Raw genomic sequence first — 17,371 nt, forward strand, 5'->3', positions numbered from 1 at the left:
AACAGCGATTCCGATGATCAGGGACTACAGAGAATATTTACGTGCCCCCTGTAATTTTAATCCTGTCTGAGTGGAGCTGTAATTTTTTAAAATGTTTTCTTCTTTGGACTCAGCAGACCTTGTTAAAATCCTGCATTAAAGCCGGTGTTATTTTCACTGGAGGGGGTGTCAGCGCCTCCACTGCATCAAGCGCCTGCTCCCCTCCGGGAGCTTTTTTTCCACGCGGAGCTGTTGTCTTTCCGAACACGGCTTAAAGGAACGCAAAATCCAATTAGAAAGCCCGTGAAAGGCTCTGCACAGACTCACGATAATCATGTTTTCCTCAGTCATCAGTAATTCAGCGACTGTTGTCGGTTTCTGTGGTTACGCTCCGAACACGATTCACGATGTAAACAAAAGGCTGCAGGCCTGACTCAGCATTAAGCTGATAGCTGCTCATCTTTGACCGTGAATGAGAGGCAACAAGAATGAGGTGTGAGCTTGCTCATCAGTCCTCGTCAGGCCTGGGATTCAAACGTTGTTTTTGACCTCAGTGTTTACTGCTGGCTGGATGAATGGTTTACTGCCATCCAGGGCAACATTAGCATGCCTGCTTTTAAAGTGCACCTCGTAATATTGTTTTAAACTTTTTTTGCTGCCAGCATGCTTCTCAATAATGAGCAGCACTACTGAATGTCATCAACACCTGGATTCCAGCTCAGCACAGACTCCAGCTGTTCATGGATTTCTCCTGGAATTTGCAAGAACCACCTACAAAGAACTAAAAACAGGGTGCTTCACCAAAATCATTCCTCACAGTAATGTTCTCCTGTTCTTTCACTTGTGAAAAGTAATGACTCTTTATTTGCAGTTCACATTTTGGCCACAGGTGTCACTGAAGATACTTTTATTACTTGGACGCGGAGGCAGCTATGAACCTCTTTCAGATGTTTGCAGCTAAATTTAATAAGACTATAGCAGCTCAAACAAATTTCCTGGTTTGTTATTGTATGTAGCATGGTGGGTTAGTTAAAGTTACACAATCAGAAGCAGCACTGAGGTCAGTTTGAGAGGGAATCATATACATACATACATACATACATACATACATACATATGTACGTACGTATATATATATAAATATATACGTACGTACGTATATATATATATAAATATATACGTACGTACGTATATATATATATAAATATATACGTACGTACGTATATATATATATATATATATATATATATATATATATATATATATATATATATATATATATATATATATACGTACGTACGTATATATATATATATATATATATATATATATATATATATATATATATATATATGTACGTATGTATGTATGTATTTATATATACATACGTACGTACGTACGTACGTATGTATAGGAAACCCTGCTGATGAGTTCTTTTATTCATATTGTTAGTTAAAGTGAAATATTTTGTGTAGCTCTCTCTCGGCTCTGTTAGGACCTCACTGATCCTGATTGTCCCGCCTCGTCTCTCCAGTTTGTGCCCCCCCCCTCCTCTGCGCTGCTAATGCTGGAAGACCTGCAGTTTAATGCAGGGTGACACGATGTCTCTCTGCACACGCTCAGTATTCAGCCGACCTTTTCACTGTTTAGCATCTTCATTTGTCTTCAGACTCACTGAATACTACATGACTGTGGGGACAGCTTTCTAACCTGGTTTTTTTTCCACTTTTCTTTGAAAAACAGACGACTTACTTTCTACATTAGATCGAACATTGAATACAGATGTCTGCATATTTAGTATATTACCAACATTCACTGAGACTACAGATGATTTTTACAGGACTGGCATAATTTTTATGAGTGTGAAACTTTTTATAAGACTGTTTATCATATTTTTCACAGTTGTCCACATCCTTTACAGTCCACCTGTACTAACAGATACTTTTTTACTAACGTCTTATTTGGGAGGCCATGTGTTGTATTTGATTTAATGTCAGAAGTACAGCACAGCACTCCTCATCCCTAATGCATGGGCTGTCTCTGTTGTTGTAGTGTGCAGTGCATACTGAGGGAGTTTGGCTATTCTGGCTGTTCTGTTACCATCCAGCATCAGACGTTAACATCTGGTAGCAAATGACTTCAGCTGGTTCTTGAAGCAGACGCGTTTGGGCCGCCATATTGATGTTAGTTTCCAAAAATGATGCCAGGCTGTGGCATCGCCAGCAAAAGCTGCTGAAGTATTTAACGTCCTAAACAACCGCTCGGCGTGTGGTTGATGTGCAGGCCGCAGTGGCCTTTGGTCTGCGGACGTGTCGACGCGCCTGTCTGAGGTGCCCATCAGCAATGCTCCACACCAAGTTTACAAGAGGACACATGCTTTTCAGAAATGCACGTCCTGTGACCATAATACACACACTTTTTATTATTTCATTTATTTATTATTTCAGGAACCCAAATATTTTTCTTTCTTCTATATGAGCCTGAATCCATTTTTGAGTGCAAATACTTTTTAAAGGAATACAAAAGTACAAGTACTTCTAGACTAGACTCCACGCTCGCCTTCTTGGTTGTGCGTAATGAACCGACGTGCAGATAGAAGTGATGTTCTGGCTGCAGTCATGCGTGAATCTGATGTTTACAGAGTGGAGATGAAGCTGATGTCTTGTTGTTTGGATGAAGCTTCACGTTTGGCGGCTTTTCAGCAGCGTTTGTGTCTCAGGTCAGAGTACGGAGGCTGTGAGGGGACAAAAGAGCAGGTTTCACATCCAGAACAGACAGACAGACGTTACATAAGCTGCAGTGAACTCTGTCAGAGCTGAATGGAGATGATTCACACGCATTATTTAATTACACACACACACACACACACAACACAGAGTGACATCAACCTCTACAGAGAGATATAACACACACTCCTGTCTCCTAGCAACCTGCTCACCCACTCCCCCCTCTCTCCCCCTCTGTGTGCGTCATCAATTAAAGAGACCAGAGCCGGACGAGAGACAGAGAGTGAGACAGAGAGAGAGAGAGACGGGTCTGCGTGCGGGTCCTGAGGAAGGAAACAGTTGGAAACCTTTGGTTTCCGGCAGGACAGCAGCAGCAGCAGCAGGACCGTGAGACTGCAGAGACTCAGAGGACAGGCAGGAAGACGTTCCCACCCTCCACTGACACTGAGACAGACCTGCTGCTGCTGCTCCTCGAGTCACATCCACTGATGGGAACATCCAGCTTCGCGATCTGCTTAAGCTCACTGGATGTTTCTGACAGCATCACGACTTCAGCCATTTCAGATAAAGGGCAGATTCACAGCACCTGTAGGTCCAGATTAAACTTGCTTGTGGACGTTCACGCAGATGTGGACACTAGAAACGAGCAGTTTTTCATATTCCAGTGTTCTCCGGTCTGCCGGGAGCAGTAGTGGAGTGTGTGCATGCTGACATCCTCATGTTAGCCTTCCACTGACAAAACCTACACAACTCAGACCCGAGCGGACGCTCACACACTTTCACACACTTGATATGAAGGCCGGTTGACTTTGACTGTCAGTGTGACGCATGTTTCCATGGTTGTGTTGGCTCTGCCTCGTTTGTTTAGACTTGGCCCCACACCTGCTAACATCATCTTTAGGGAAGCCCCTCCTTTTTGTGTCTGCACTGCTTGAACCATCAAAAGTCAAAGGTCAGGTTTTCTTTCTTTTTGTTTTTGCTCCTACTTCAGGGAACTTATCTTTGAGTGGTGTCAGCATAAGGTGGTTGGATTCAAACTAAGCATATGCTGCTTCAGCGTCTGTAAGTGGGATGTTAAAAAAAATCCATATAACCCTTGTGTGTGTGTGTGTGTGTGGGTGTGTGTGTGTGTGTGTGTGTGTGTGTGTGTGTGTGTGTGTGTGTGTGTGTGTGTGTGTGTGTGTGTGTGTGTGAAGGAAACTCGGACAGGATGACAGAAAGTAGAAGATCAGGCCGGGCGTGTCTGTGTGAAGACCAGCCACACCACAGCTCCACTGTCCACCTGTGCCACGCACACTTTGTCTAACAGCAGGTGGATGTTTCCACACATTAGTGTGAGAGCCCCTCGTTGATTATTTACAGTCCGTATGTCCCACGAGTTGGTGGGTCTGGTGGTAACACCAGAGGGTAACGGGTCAAACTAGTGATGTGTGGGATGTGAGGGGTCTCCTGTGATTGCGCTGGTTCTCCTGAGGCAGCAGGTTCTGGATACATCCTCCAGGGAGGGCAGCCGATGATCTTTTGGGCGGTGCTGATTACCCTCTGCACTGCCTTCCTGTTTTCGGCTGTGGAGCTGTCCAGACGGTACGTCAGGACTTTCCACAGAGGAGCGATAGAAGGCCAGCAGCAGGTTCTTGTCCAGATATTTTTTCTGAAGACACGGAGGACGACTTTGACTGAGCATTTTTGCTATTTTAGTTTTTTGGCGCCAGACTTCATGAGCGGGTGGTGGACCTGTCTGAGAACCCGAGGAACACTGTAGTTGCAGCATAGCACCAGTCATAAATCTTCCCCTGCTTTCTGCTCCTTTATGACTCAAATGGGACGTTAATTTACAACATGGAAATCATGTGTTATTCAGTAAAACGTGAAACTTTTGACCAGAAACTCTCAGAGATCAGGTGAGCCAGAGGCTCCTTTTCTCATAGACTTCAACACAATCGGACTATAAAGGAGTCGCCCTCTGGTGGTCATTAGAAATAATTCAGGTTAACGGCTCTTCGGCGTTGGCTCCACTTCACTCCATCATTACTCCGCCTGTCATCAAGCATCAGCACTGGTCACTGCGGTGCTGTCTAAACCTGTGCTCCTGACTTTAAATGTAACACCTGAAGAAGAAAAAAAAGAGTATGAGGCTCCAGTTCAGTGACAGCTACAGCCGTAATTGTCATTATGAAACAGGAAAGTGAGGTGGCTCTGATGCACCCCTCTGAGAAAACACGGGCCAATAAATCAGACAAATCTCCAGATGTGTGTCTGCGTTCTGTTGTTTTCTTGTTTGTTTGTTTTTTTTCTCACAGCTGGTTTCAGATTGTTGCTTTATTTATCCCAAAAGTTGGGAAATTCCTGGGATGCAGCTGCCAGAATACTAAAGACAACCTAGAAAAAATGTAATATTTCAGTAAAGTAGAAGAGCTCAGTAATGTGCAGTATGACAAAATAGCTCGATTAGGTAAAATTACTCTAAAAGGAAAAAGCCCAGTAAATTAGAGTAAAATTAATAAGCATTTTTCTCAGCACAAATAACATGGAAGCAGGATTTTGTGGAAGTTCTTAAAAAATGGACGAGGGGGGGGGGGGGGGGGTGTCACTTCAGATCAGCTGTAAACTCTGCCAGAGACCGTCAGACATCATCATCCTCAGGCCTGCTGACAGAGTGGTTTCCATGGCGTCCATATGCGTACATGAGGTGGTGAAAACTCTGCAGCTGTTTGAGTTTATCCTGCATGTCTCTGCTCTGGTCCAGGATCAGCGTTTCTCCCTGCAGGGTGGAGCGCTGTACTGTTTATGCTTCTGCCACACAATGACCGAGGGGGTGGAGGTGCAGCTGGGGTGGGGGGGGCGGAGAGAGAAAGGAGCTGAGGGTAAACAGAGGAAGTGCAGATTTATTTGATCACAGTTAAACATCTCCTCATGCTGAGCCCCCGCTCTGCTCTCAGTTTGCTGTAAACTCGCAGTTTCTGCTCCACAGTTTGAACCACCGTCCCACGTCTGACACGTCTCAGCTTACCGTGTATGCTGGCTTGATATGATTTTACTAGTTTTTTACAACCTCTGTGTAGAATGTAAATAAAAGCAGAATGCAGTGATTTGCGGATCTCACGGCAGAAACACAGAAAACATATCAAATGTTCAAACTGAGTAAAGTTTAAGAATCTGAGCTCATTTTGAGTCCCTAAAGCTTGGACAGGGCCGTGTTTCCCACTGCGCAGAAAACATCTGGGAACTGAGGAGAGCAGCTGCTGGACTTTTAAATGTTAAAGTGGACTGCGGGCAGCTCAGCTCAGCACCCGGACTCTCCTCGACGAAGCCGGAGTAGCTGCAGGATGCGGTTTAGCATCGTCCTGCTGAAACACGAAGACCGGAAGAAGACGTCGTCGGGACGGGAGCACATGTTGCTCTGAAACCTGGATCTACCTTTCAGCACTGATGGAGCCTTTCCAGATGTTCCACTGATACACCCCCGCACCATCAGAGAGGCAGGCTGTGAACTGAGCGCTGATTTCTCCAGATTCTCTGAATCTTGTGATGATGATGATGATGATGATGATGTACTGTAGATGAGGAACATTATTCTGAAATGAAGTCCTGTTGCTGATTAACCTCGTTAGCTGTTCTTCCAGCTGTTTCTTTTTAGTACCATCTAGTTTTCCAGCCTTTTGTGGCCTCGTCCCAACTTTTTGTTCAAATTGAGAATGAGCTGATATTTTTCTCAAAATGGTTCATGTTCTGTGTTCTGTTGTGAATAAAAATCTGGGTTTATGAGATTCGTTGCATTCTGATCATGATTGGGATGAAAATACAATCAAAGCTTTTATACATAAGCGGTGCAGATGTGACAAATCCTTCCCACTGAAATGCATTTGTTACAAAGTGACTTTTTAAAGCAGTTCATCCACTCCGTCTGCTTACATCATCTATTGTGACTGTTCCACATGTTTTCCTGTCACTCAGCCCTGTTCATATCAATAAAGATTCAGCTGTGAAATAAATATCAATAGATCCTAATGAGTGTAATGTTCAGTGTTCTGCCTCCATCCTACAGCACTTTCTTCTGTTAACACATTCAGTACATAAAGTAAAAAATTAAACATTACTTTTTCTGATTTATCGTCAAATACATCAAAGAAATGTTGCCTTTTTAAAGACATGGTGCTGAATAACAAAGCTCTGAATGTGTTGGGGGGATAAAAAGCTGGGATCACGTGTTCGAAGCAGAACGAAGCTTTTAAATCCCGGGGGCCCGATGTGGCTTCCAGACAGCAACACATGAATAATAAATAAAGTACAGCGATCAATAGAAACAGCATTGAATAAAGAGCAGAGGTTAACGCCGTCACTGGGATTGTTTTCACTACTCGAGTCAGCCTAGACTTTGACCTCCAGTGAGGAGAAACACGACCTCCTGACATCCACCGTAACCTAACGTCACTCTGATAGCATCACTCTTCTGCTGAAGTCCAGAAGATTCAACATGGCGGCCATTTTCATCTCTGGCAAGATTTTATTTTTTCAGATTAAGTCAAATAGATTTGCTTTTTTTGAATGATCTTATGTTTGACCGTGTTGCATTACCAGGTCTCCAGCAGCCTGTTTACCCCCCTGCAGTTATGTGCAGAGGGGTAGAGGCAGACCCCCTCCCCCAGAGGTCTGCCTCCAGGGGATGATCCAGGTCACTGATGATCCACGTGGAGTTACTTCGTGGATCATCAGCGACCTGGTGGATGTTTAAAGTAAGAGATGAAAATGAGGAGTGGTTTCATGTGTGGTGCTGATATTGTGACAGTTATTCACTGGAAACCAGGAATTATCCGGTCACCGCCGGGCTGAGAGGCTGGACCTGTTTAAATGACAATCGCTGATCATTTGGCAAAGTTTCATAACTGGCGTGTCCGTCTCTGACTGCCTGACCTTCTCTCTCTGCAGATGTCCAGCTATAAGCGAGCGACCCTGGAGGAGGAGGAAGTGTCCGACACTCCAGCTGAGGCAGCCTCGTCTCCTGATAGAGTGGAGGTCAGTGAATGCAGCACAGACGAGTTTAACTGCGGTCATGTCTTCAGGAAATTCATTTTATTTATAAAACTCAAACCACAGCATCAGTCATGTCACAGTGAGGTCATGACCTCTCAGTATTACAGCGAAAGCCCAGCGGTTTGTGTGAGGAGCACTCAAATCTCTTCAAAACTCTTAACTGGTTCCAGGTGAAGTCCTGGACTGAGAGTGGCTTAAATCCCCTGGAGGCAGACCTCTGGGGGGGGTCAGACTGAAAACATAACAGGGGGCCCCACAGTGTGTGTCCACCACCAACAAAGAGAGGAGCAGCAGGAGGTCTGGAGCACTGCCAGCCAGGCTGCTGGCGAACACGGCTTACTTTGGCAGCTTCTGAGCATTTCTGAGCAAACGAGAGCTCTGTGGGGGAGACGAGGGAGGGGGCAGCACTGAGGGGAGGACAGATCGCTCAGATACAAACCTTTGGCCCGGCGTCTGTAACCTCTTAACATCCATCAGGCCTCTGCTGAACCACTGAGGGTTAGGTCACATTTTAAACACACGCTAAACAAGCAGAACCTCAGAAACTGTTTTTTCCCTTCAAATGAAGTTTCTAAAATCTACAGTGCTGTGCAGAAGTCTTGAACCACCCCTCAGTTCCTTATATTCTGATAGAAGAATGGATAATAGGTGCAGTAATTTATTGAAACGTGTAATAATTATAAAAAGTTACATATTTCAGTTCATAAGCACATTGAAATGGTGCGACCTCATTAACTTTGTGTGCAGAATTGTAATTGCCTGGTTGTTTGTCGTTGTAAGAGGCTTAATTGCTGTGGATTCTGCCTTTTGACCAAGAGGTTACACAACCATTAAAATTAGAAAACAAATCATAGAGTTCATCAAACCGTTTGGAGCATGAAAAGGCAAACAGCCTCTAACTCATTTAAATGTGTGAGTTTGCTTTTGCAGCCTTGGTCACCTTTTGAACTTGTTTCATGAATTTGAAATGGGGCCTAAAGTCAGGCTGAGATCAGCAGAAAAGCAACACATTCTGTATTTTTAAGATCCTGAAGGAAAAGAAGGAGCTCAGATAAGCTGCAAGTCTACAACTTCCAACCAGCTCCAGCACAAACCAACAGGTGGCATCACATATCCCTTTATATCCTCATATATCCCTGTACAATACTGGTAAATGGTAAACGGGCTGCCATTTATATCGCAGACCTCTAGTCTTATTGACCCCATAGAGTGATCCATGCATCAGGGGAAATTTGGAGGTTATTATCCTTCCATATCGACATGCAGACTGCAGGAGCTGGGGAACAAACTGAAGATTTTCTGATTAGTGGACCAACTTCACCAGGCTGATCTGCAGTGACAGATTTTCCAGATGGATGGATGGATGGATGGATGGATGCATGCATGGATGGATGGATGGATGGATGGATGCATGCATGGATGGATGGATGGATGGATGGATGGATGGATGGATGGATGACACTGTCTCTGTGTCTCAGGTGGGCTTCAGGAAGGGCGGCGTAGACATCTTGGGCAGGAGGACTCAGCTGGAGGTTCTGCTCTCAGTCCTGCTGCTGGCCGCCCTCCTGGCGCTGCTGGCTTGCCTGGTGGTTCTGGGACTCGGATTCAGCTCAGGTGACCTGATATATCCCTCTTTCACTTCTCTACATCCTTTTTCCTTCAGTTCTTGCCTCCTTTCCTTCCCTCTTTCTCTGGCTGTTGCTTTCCTGTCTTTATGCTGGATTCTCTCCCGTTCTGTCCCTGCCTTTGATTCCTTTCCTACTCCTCCTTAACCTTCACACCTTTCCCCTTCCATCTCTGTCTCCTCCCCTCCTTCCCTATGCCCTTCTGTCCGCCTCAGCCTTTCCTTTTTTCCTGTCTCCACCTTTCCTCTCTTTCCACCCTCATCACCCACCTGATGCATCTTTCCCAAGCCTCCTTTCCTCCTTGTGTTTCTTTGTCTCCACCTTTCCATCTCGTTTCTTTTCCATTATCTAACATTTCTACCTACTTATTTCCTTCCTCTCTTTCTATTTTTTCTATAATCTGCTGTAATCTTCCATTATATCCTTCTGTCCCTACAAGTTCATTTTCTTTCCCGCTCTCCTTTTTCTTCTCTGTTCCCTTTCTTCCTTATCACTCCTTTCCTTTGTGTTTTATTCCTTTCCTTTTATAGTCATATACCATTCTATTTATTTAAATGCTTTGTGTTTGTCTTATTTAACTTATTCTTTTATTTTTGTTTTTGTTTTTAACTGAGAAACTACAGCTGGGATAAATAAACTACATTTTAACTTATTTTATTTTTTCCCTTTCTTTCTTTTTCCTTTCCTTCCCCTTGTTTTTCTCCCCACCTTCATGATCATAACTGTTTTCTTTCACATAGAATTTTTTTCTCTCCCATGATGCTTGCAGACAGTGGGCGTGGCCTGTGCCTGTCAGAGGCGTGCGTCACTGTGGCCAGTCAGATTGTGGAGGCGATGGACCGCGTCGCTGACCCCTGCCAGGACTTCTACCAGTTTGCCTGCGGAGGCTGGATGAGGAAGAACCCTCTGCCTGACGGACGCTCGCGCTGGTCCACGTTCAACAGCATCTGGGAGCAGAACCAGGCGCTGCTCAAACACCTGCTGGGTACGGCGGCGGGTGGGAGAGATGTGTGGAGGGAGATCATTAATTAGTTAGCCTCACATTCCTCACTGGCTTCCTTCAGTTAACAGTGTGTTGTGACTGGATCTGTGCCCTGTGAACCTTTGCTGTTGTTGTAATGCTGTGTAAGATGACAACACAGCTAATTTAGTAAATGACCCCCCTGCTCCACCTGGTTTTAGGGCTTGACTCAGACTGGATGTCCCGTCTGTTCGGGTTTTTGAGCCTTCAGTGTTTTTCTTTTTTTTTTTTTTTCAGAGAACGGGACGTTTAATGGCAGCAGCGAAGCTGAGAGGAAGACTCAGTCCTACTACCTGTCCTGCCTCAACACTCAGAGGATTGAAGAGCTTGGAGCTCAGCCTCTCATAGACCTAATCACCAAGGTAACCCCCAACACTCTGTCACCATGGTAACGGCATCACTCTGAGTGCGAGTTCATGAGTGCTCTCATTCCTGCTGCTATTTTGAATAAAATGCGTTTAACTCATTTAAAACGACAGGCGGTATAAGCAGACACCAGTGAGTGGAGTCGTTCAGTTTAGTGTTTGTGTCCTGCAGAATGAGAAGTAGGAACCATTAGAATTATGAGGAAAGAGGGACGTTGTTTGTTTTGGCATCTTTAAGATCGTTTCTTTTGGACCACCCTCTGGATCTTTGTGGTGGTGGTGGTGATCTCACTGGAAAATCCATTTTCATTTACAGTATACTGAGGATATTCTCATTGTTATTATGAGGAAATTGCCAATTGCACAACTGTTTCATTTTGTGTTTTGACCACAGTTAAGAGGCTAAATCAAATTACCTCTAAGTAAAGGACAGAGTGATCATCTGCTGAGCTCTAAATGGAGACGACAGCGTACACACACAAACATCTGATCTGACCATAAGCGGAGGATCCATTCCACTTGATGCACATTTCATTGTTTTAGCTCAACAGCACCCCAGATCAGTGCAAAACTGGTATAATAGAAGTGTTTGCAGTATTATCAAAAAGTAAAAACTGAAAGATCTCAACTGCATGCATTCAACACAACAAAGTGTGGAAAGTCACCGTGTGTGACTGGTTCTGTGGTTTTAGAGTTTGGTAACTGAAACTGTATGAATGTGATTGTTGGACCAAAACATCAAATTTAATCACTTTTGATTTGATTTGCTATCAGCATGTTCTATACCTACTCCTGCTTCAAAGTCAAAGGCAACTGTGTTCCTGTTTGACAAATTACAATGATGACATTTATTATTAAAAAAATAATAAATCTGAAACAGTTTTATCTGGATGTTTTATCACAGAACTGTAGCAGCACCTTCAGCACAAACCTTTGCAGTCCAATTTTTCCATCTTCTTGTATCTGAGAGGTTTTTCTGAACTTTCTAAATCGTCTTAATAATCTTTTTTAATTAAAATTAGTTTCATACCACTTTTAAGTCATTTCTTTTTACAATAAGACACAAGTCTTATCATTGATAGTAATACGATCATTGATAGTAATATGAGTCTGATGCAATGTGGTGCCTTCTTGTGGAGTTTTCCTCATTGTAATTGTAGTAAAGTAGTTTTAGTAGAGGAAAAGTGTCCAAATCATGTGTGAGTTGGATGAAAACCATTTAAATATACCAAAATATATAATAAGGTATCATCAGCATAGAGGTGTAGAATTCTGTCATTGCACGTCTTTAAAAATATGTAACTGCTAGATTCAATCTTCACTTATTTATACAGTTTATATAGTTTTTTCCTTCCCTAAAGCTCAGATGGGGTTTTCTGATTGTTGGGTTTTCTTTGCTGTAGTAATAAAAGTAGTTGTAAAGCACCTTGAAGTGACTGTTGTCATGAATTGATGCTTTATGATACTGCTTTAGGTTTGCCATCATTACATTTACAGGAAATGTGACTTTGAATGAAGGCATTGTTCTGTTTAGCATCTGAGAATATGTAAATATGTGAACCGTCTGCAGATCGGAGGCTGGAACATGACGGGTCCCTGGGACAAAGACAACTTCATGGAGGTTCTGAAGGTGGTCTCGGGTCCATACCGAGCTCAGCCATTCTTCAGTGTTGGTGTCAGTGCTGATCCCAAAAACTCCAACAGTAACGTCATTCAGGTAAAAACAGATCCAGACTCTGACACAGGCTGCAGAATGTATAAACATTTGTTTCAATAAAACAGTAATCCACGCCTTTGTCACCACTCGGCTGGATTACTGTAGTGCACTTTATATGGGGCTTAGAGGGTCCGCTATTGCTCGCCTTCAACTGGTGCAGAGTGCTGCTGGGCGGCTTTTAACTGGTGTCTGCAAACATGAACACATTTCACCTGTTTTAGCGTCACTTCACTGGTTACCTGTTCGTTTTAGGATCCATTTTAAAATTCTTTTATTTACTTTTAAATCTCTAAATGGTCTTGCCCCACCCTATCTCTCTGAGCTTCTACACACTTACATTCCCACCCAGTCACTCAGGTCGGCAGACCAGCTGCTTCTGACTGTGCCTAAAACTAGGTTTAAGCTCAGAGGGGACCAGGCCTTTGCAGTGGTGGCACCAAATCTCTGGAATGATCTGCCACTGCATATTAGACAGGCCTCATCACTCACACATTTTAAATCACTTTTAAAAACTCACCTTTTTTCTTTGGCTTTTAACACTAACACCAATTAAACATTGACACTGTGAGCTGTGTACTTTTTTTAATGTGATTTTCAAGTATTTTAATGCATTTTATTGAGCTGTTTTATGTATATTATTTTTATATTGTGCAGCACTTTGGACCCTGTGGGTGATTTTAAAGGGCTTTATAAATAAAATTGGATTGGATGGGAATAAAATGTTTAATCTGTGAGGAGATGCTGTGCTGTAGTGACACGAGACTTCAATGAAAATCTCAGCACAGTGAACATGGTGGCACACCACTGGTTACAAGCATTTCAGTTATTAGTTTTCTCTGACACTTTATTTCTTGACAGCCTTAAAGGTAATAAAAATATATACTATACTATACTATACTATGCTATATATACTATACTATGCTATACTATACTATACTATACAAGCGAGTTGTTATGGGGATGCAGACTCCCTCCAGCAGCAAAGGCACTCCGTCCATGAAGAGCAGCTGCCCTGAAGACTTCCCTGAAGCAGCTTCTAAACATACCAACAACATGGTGGACATTTTGGAGTCCATAAATAAAAAACTGTCCAGTCTCGACACACACTTTTCCATACTGGAAATCCTCCGCAAAGACTTTGAGGCTCTGTGGGAGTCAGTGGACTTCAGCCAGCTGCAGGTGGAAACACTGCAGAAAATGTGATCCGGTGTTGTGAACTCCTCAGTAAGGACAGTAGCTATTGGCTGTCCTTAAAGTCATTAGAAGTCCCTATATGATGTCATCACCTGATTTGCATAATTTATCATTTGCGTGTAGTTGTAATCAGGCTGTAGGAAAGAGGAATAACATTGTTAGAGAGACAAAAAAAAAAAATACCCGAAAAATGTTTTAAAACTACAAATGAACTTTATGAACTAAAACTCAAAAACTTGCATTTGACCAGTGATTTTTTTTTTAGTCTGACAGTGAAGAAACATCTTTGTTGGGGCACCCGGGTGACTTAGTGGTGAAGCCGGCGACCACATACGTATGCCGCGCTGCCAAAAATGCAAAAAAAAATCTATGTTTACATCCCGCTTTGTAAGCCAGGGTGGGATCAGCGGCGGCTTTGCCCACGTGTGATTAATTTGCAGTGTGGAGTGAGTGGGTCTCCTCTCTGCTCTGCTGCATGAGACTATGGTGAGACTAACCGCCTGTCAGTGCTTTGGGACTTGGGACTCATGGCAGCCCCCGCTGCTCGCTGAGGATAGTAACTGCACAGCGATTGGTGCTTTCACGGGCAGTCTCTAAAAGTCTCCTATAACACTCAAAATGGTTGCTAGATTTTTTTAACAATAGTCACAAGAGGGGTCTGAAAACTTGATAAATATAGCGACAAATTCGCTAAGTTGACAACGCTGATGCAGTCCTCAGAGAGTGTGAAATCCCTCACCGAGGGAAATAAAAAAATAAGAGAAACTGTTATTGAGCTCCAGGCCCGCAGCATGAGGGAAAACCTGGTGTTTTCAGGAATCCCAGAGAAGGCAGAGGAAGTTTCTTCACACTCACCTGAAACTCCCAGAAGACACAGTGATGACCATCAGCTTCCATCATGTTCACCGCCTGGGAGGGAAGCCACCAGAAGGATGCAGATCTGGACCAAATCTGAACACTTTAAACAAACAGAACTGGTGAAGAGCCGCCGCCGGGAGCTGAGAGGAACTTATATCAAAATATGGAATCAGCAACAGTAAATTTGTTGATTATCAGCAGTTGAAAGTCCATCGTTCAGGAACGATTTAATCCCAGTCTACTGACTTTAGAAATACTTACATAGGTAACAGAATTTTAAATTTCTCTACCCCCAAATTGTTACCAAAAATTGATGTTTCGATTTCGCTCCAAAATGCAAAATGAGAGCACGATCTTTCCATCAACCCCGATCAAACCTCTGGACTGAAGTATGTTTGAACACCTCCAAAATGACTAAAAGCCCCAACTTACAACTTATACAATACAAAACTCTCCATAGAACTCACTATACAGGACAAAGATGTTTCCAATGGGTCTTACACAGAAACATATGCACCCACTGCACAGACAGCTCTGCTGAGAACTATATGCAGGCTATATGTTCCTGCACGCCTGTTCAGAGGTTCTGGCAGAGGATATGTGAAGATCTGCCTGCATGGCTTAGTTGCTGTAACATCACCCACACTGTGCATTTTAGGTGATATAACTGAATTAGTTTTGGAAGCAAATACATCACACATAGTTCTTACTGCCTTATGCATCACTAAGAAAAATGTCCTCATGTACTGGAATCAGAAAACAGTTTGTGTGTCATTTAATATCATACTGAAATTTACTTCTAGGCCACATTAGTCTGGAGAGAACGCTTCCTTTAAAAACCAGTTGGCTTTATCAATTCCATTACTGAGTGGCGGCGATCATCTGTAGTCTCGACTCCACATATGCCTTGTAGGTGCCTGAGGGTAGACCCTGGTTGATGGTGGTGTGGGCCCTCGGCTGCTTGTGGGGGCAGGTGCTGGCCCTGGGCTGGGTGCGGGGTCTGGGACCCTCATGCCTGGGGACACCTGTTTCCTGGTTGGGTTCCTCCCTGAGAGGGGGTGATCTGTGCCTCACGGGCACACCACCATGTGGGGTGGGTTGGCCTGCGTCGGGATGTCAGGTCTGTGTTCAGGGAATCAGGGGTGCCTGCAGGACCTTTGGGGGGGCTGGGCAGTCAGGTGAGGGGGCAGCTATCACCCAGGTGTGGGTGCACACCTGGGAGGCTGCAGTGGGAGGGGGGCTTCTCACCGTCATTATCAAGTATGCCTCATAACAAAGTGACACACACACACACACACAAACTATATATATATATATATATATATATATATATATATATATATATATATATATATATATATATATATATATATATATATATATATATATATATATATATGGGGTTAGGTTAATTGGCTAATCTAAATTGCCCATAGGTGTGAATGAGAGTATGAATGTGAGTGTGAAAGGTTGTTTGTCTCTCTGTGTTGGCCCTGCGACAGGCTGGCGACCTGTACAGGGTGTACCCTGCCTCTCGCCCTATGACAGCTGGGATAGGCTCCAGCCCCCCCGCGACCCTGAACAGGATAAGCGGAAGTGAATGGATGGATGGATGGATGGATATATATATATATATATATATATATATATATATATATATATATATATATATATATATATATATATATATATATATATATATAACCTCATAACAAAGTGACACACACACACAAACTATATATATATATATATATATATATATATATATATATATATATATATATATATATATATATATATATATATATATATATATATATATATATATATATATATATATATATATATATACACACACACATATATATATACACACACACATATATATATATATATATATATATATATGTGTGTGTGTATATATATATATATGTATGTGTGTGTGTGTGTATATCAAATGATTGCATGAGTAATAATGTGTAATATTCAGGCACTGTTTTCTGCACAGTACTTCCTGCACTCGTGCATTTGAGTCGTGTGTTGATCTCTTCTGCAGGTGGACCAATCAGGGCTTTTCCTGCCGTCCAGGGATTATTACCTTAACAAGACAGCAAATGACAAGGTGAGAATATCTGAACTGGTGTAAGTTGAGTTTAATTAGATTAATGCTCAGAGAAATAAACTCTCTCTGCACCTTCCAGGTGCTGCTGGCATACCTGGACTACATGGTGGAGCTGGGGATGCTGCTGGGGGGCGAGAGGAGCTCCACTCAGGCTCAGATGCAGCAGATTATGGAGTTTGAGACAGCGCTTGCGAACATCACCGTCCCACAGGACCAGCGACGGGACGAGGAGAAGATCTACCACAAGGTCACCATCGCTGAGCTACAGGTGAGGCTGGTGTCCTGATTGGTCAAGGTATCTGGTTATGTCATGGGAGCTTTTCACTAAAGGAGCCTGATTTATTTTATTTTTTTTAAACTTGAGGAGATATATTTTGACTACATCTGACAGGCGTTTGTATGAGAATTGAAGATCCTGATATCTGCAGGTACGAATGATTTTCTGTAGCTCTCCATGTTGCAGCACAGAGGAGTCTTCCAGCACTGATGTGTTTGTGTTTCATAAAGGTGTAATTAAGTGGAGCTGTTCGGGACGGCCTCCAGTCAGGCGGAAGGAGAGAGAACCAATTAACTGTCAGCTGTTCAATATCAAAATGCTTGTTGGGAATGTTAAAAAAAATCTTCATCAACAGGTTTAGAAAGAATAGCTTCAACCAGGTTCAGACAGAATCAACATGAAAGCAGTTTGACATCTAAAAATAATCAATCAGAGAAAAGGTCAGAGGTCACTGGCA

The 17,371-nt window shown here is 43.1% G+C and overlaps 1 protein-coding gene across 1 annotated transcript in view; it reads left to right on the forward strand.

Annotated features, from left to right (window-relative positions):
- The window catches only part of ece2b (endothelin converting enzyme 2b), a 38,536-nt gene that overhangs the window by 6,655 nt on the left and 14,510 nt on the right, over positions 1-17,371 (forward strand). Inside the window, exons 2-8 of the mRNA XM_030743894.1 lie at positions 7,631-7,717; positions 9,214-9,349; positions 10,130-10,345; positions 10,619-10,743; positions 12,317-12,463; positions 16,572-16,637; positions 16,717-16,905. Of these exons, the coding sequence (XP_030599754.1) occupies positions 7,631-7,717; positions 9,214-9,349; positions 10,130-10,345; positions 10,619-10,743; positions 12,317-12,463; positions 16,572-16,637; positions 16,717-16,905 (966 nt within the window). The remainder of the gene's footprint in view (positions 1-7,630; positions 7,718-9,213; positions 9,350-10,129; positions 10,346-10,618; positions 10,744-12,316; positions 12,464-16,571; positions 16,638-16,716; positions 16,906-17,371) is intronic.

The sequence above is a fragment of the Archocentrus centrarchus genome, chromosome 13 (assembly GCF_007364275.1).
Source record: "Archocentrus centrarchus isolate MPI-CPG fArcCen1 chromosome 13, fArcCen1, whole genome shotgun sequence".
Taxonomy (NCBI): Eukaryota; Metazoa; Chordata; class Actinopteri; order Cichliformes; family Cichlidae; genus Archocentrus; species Archocentrus centrarchus.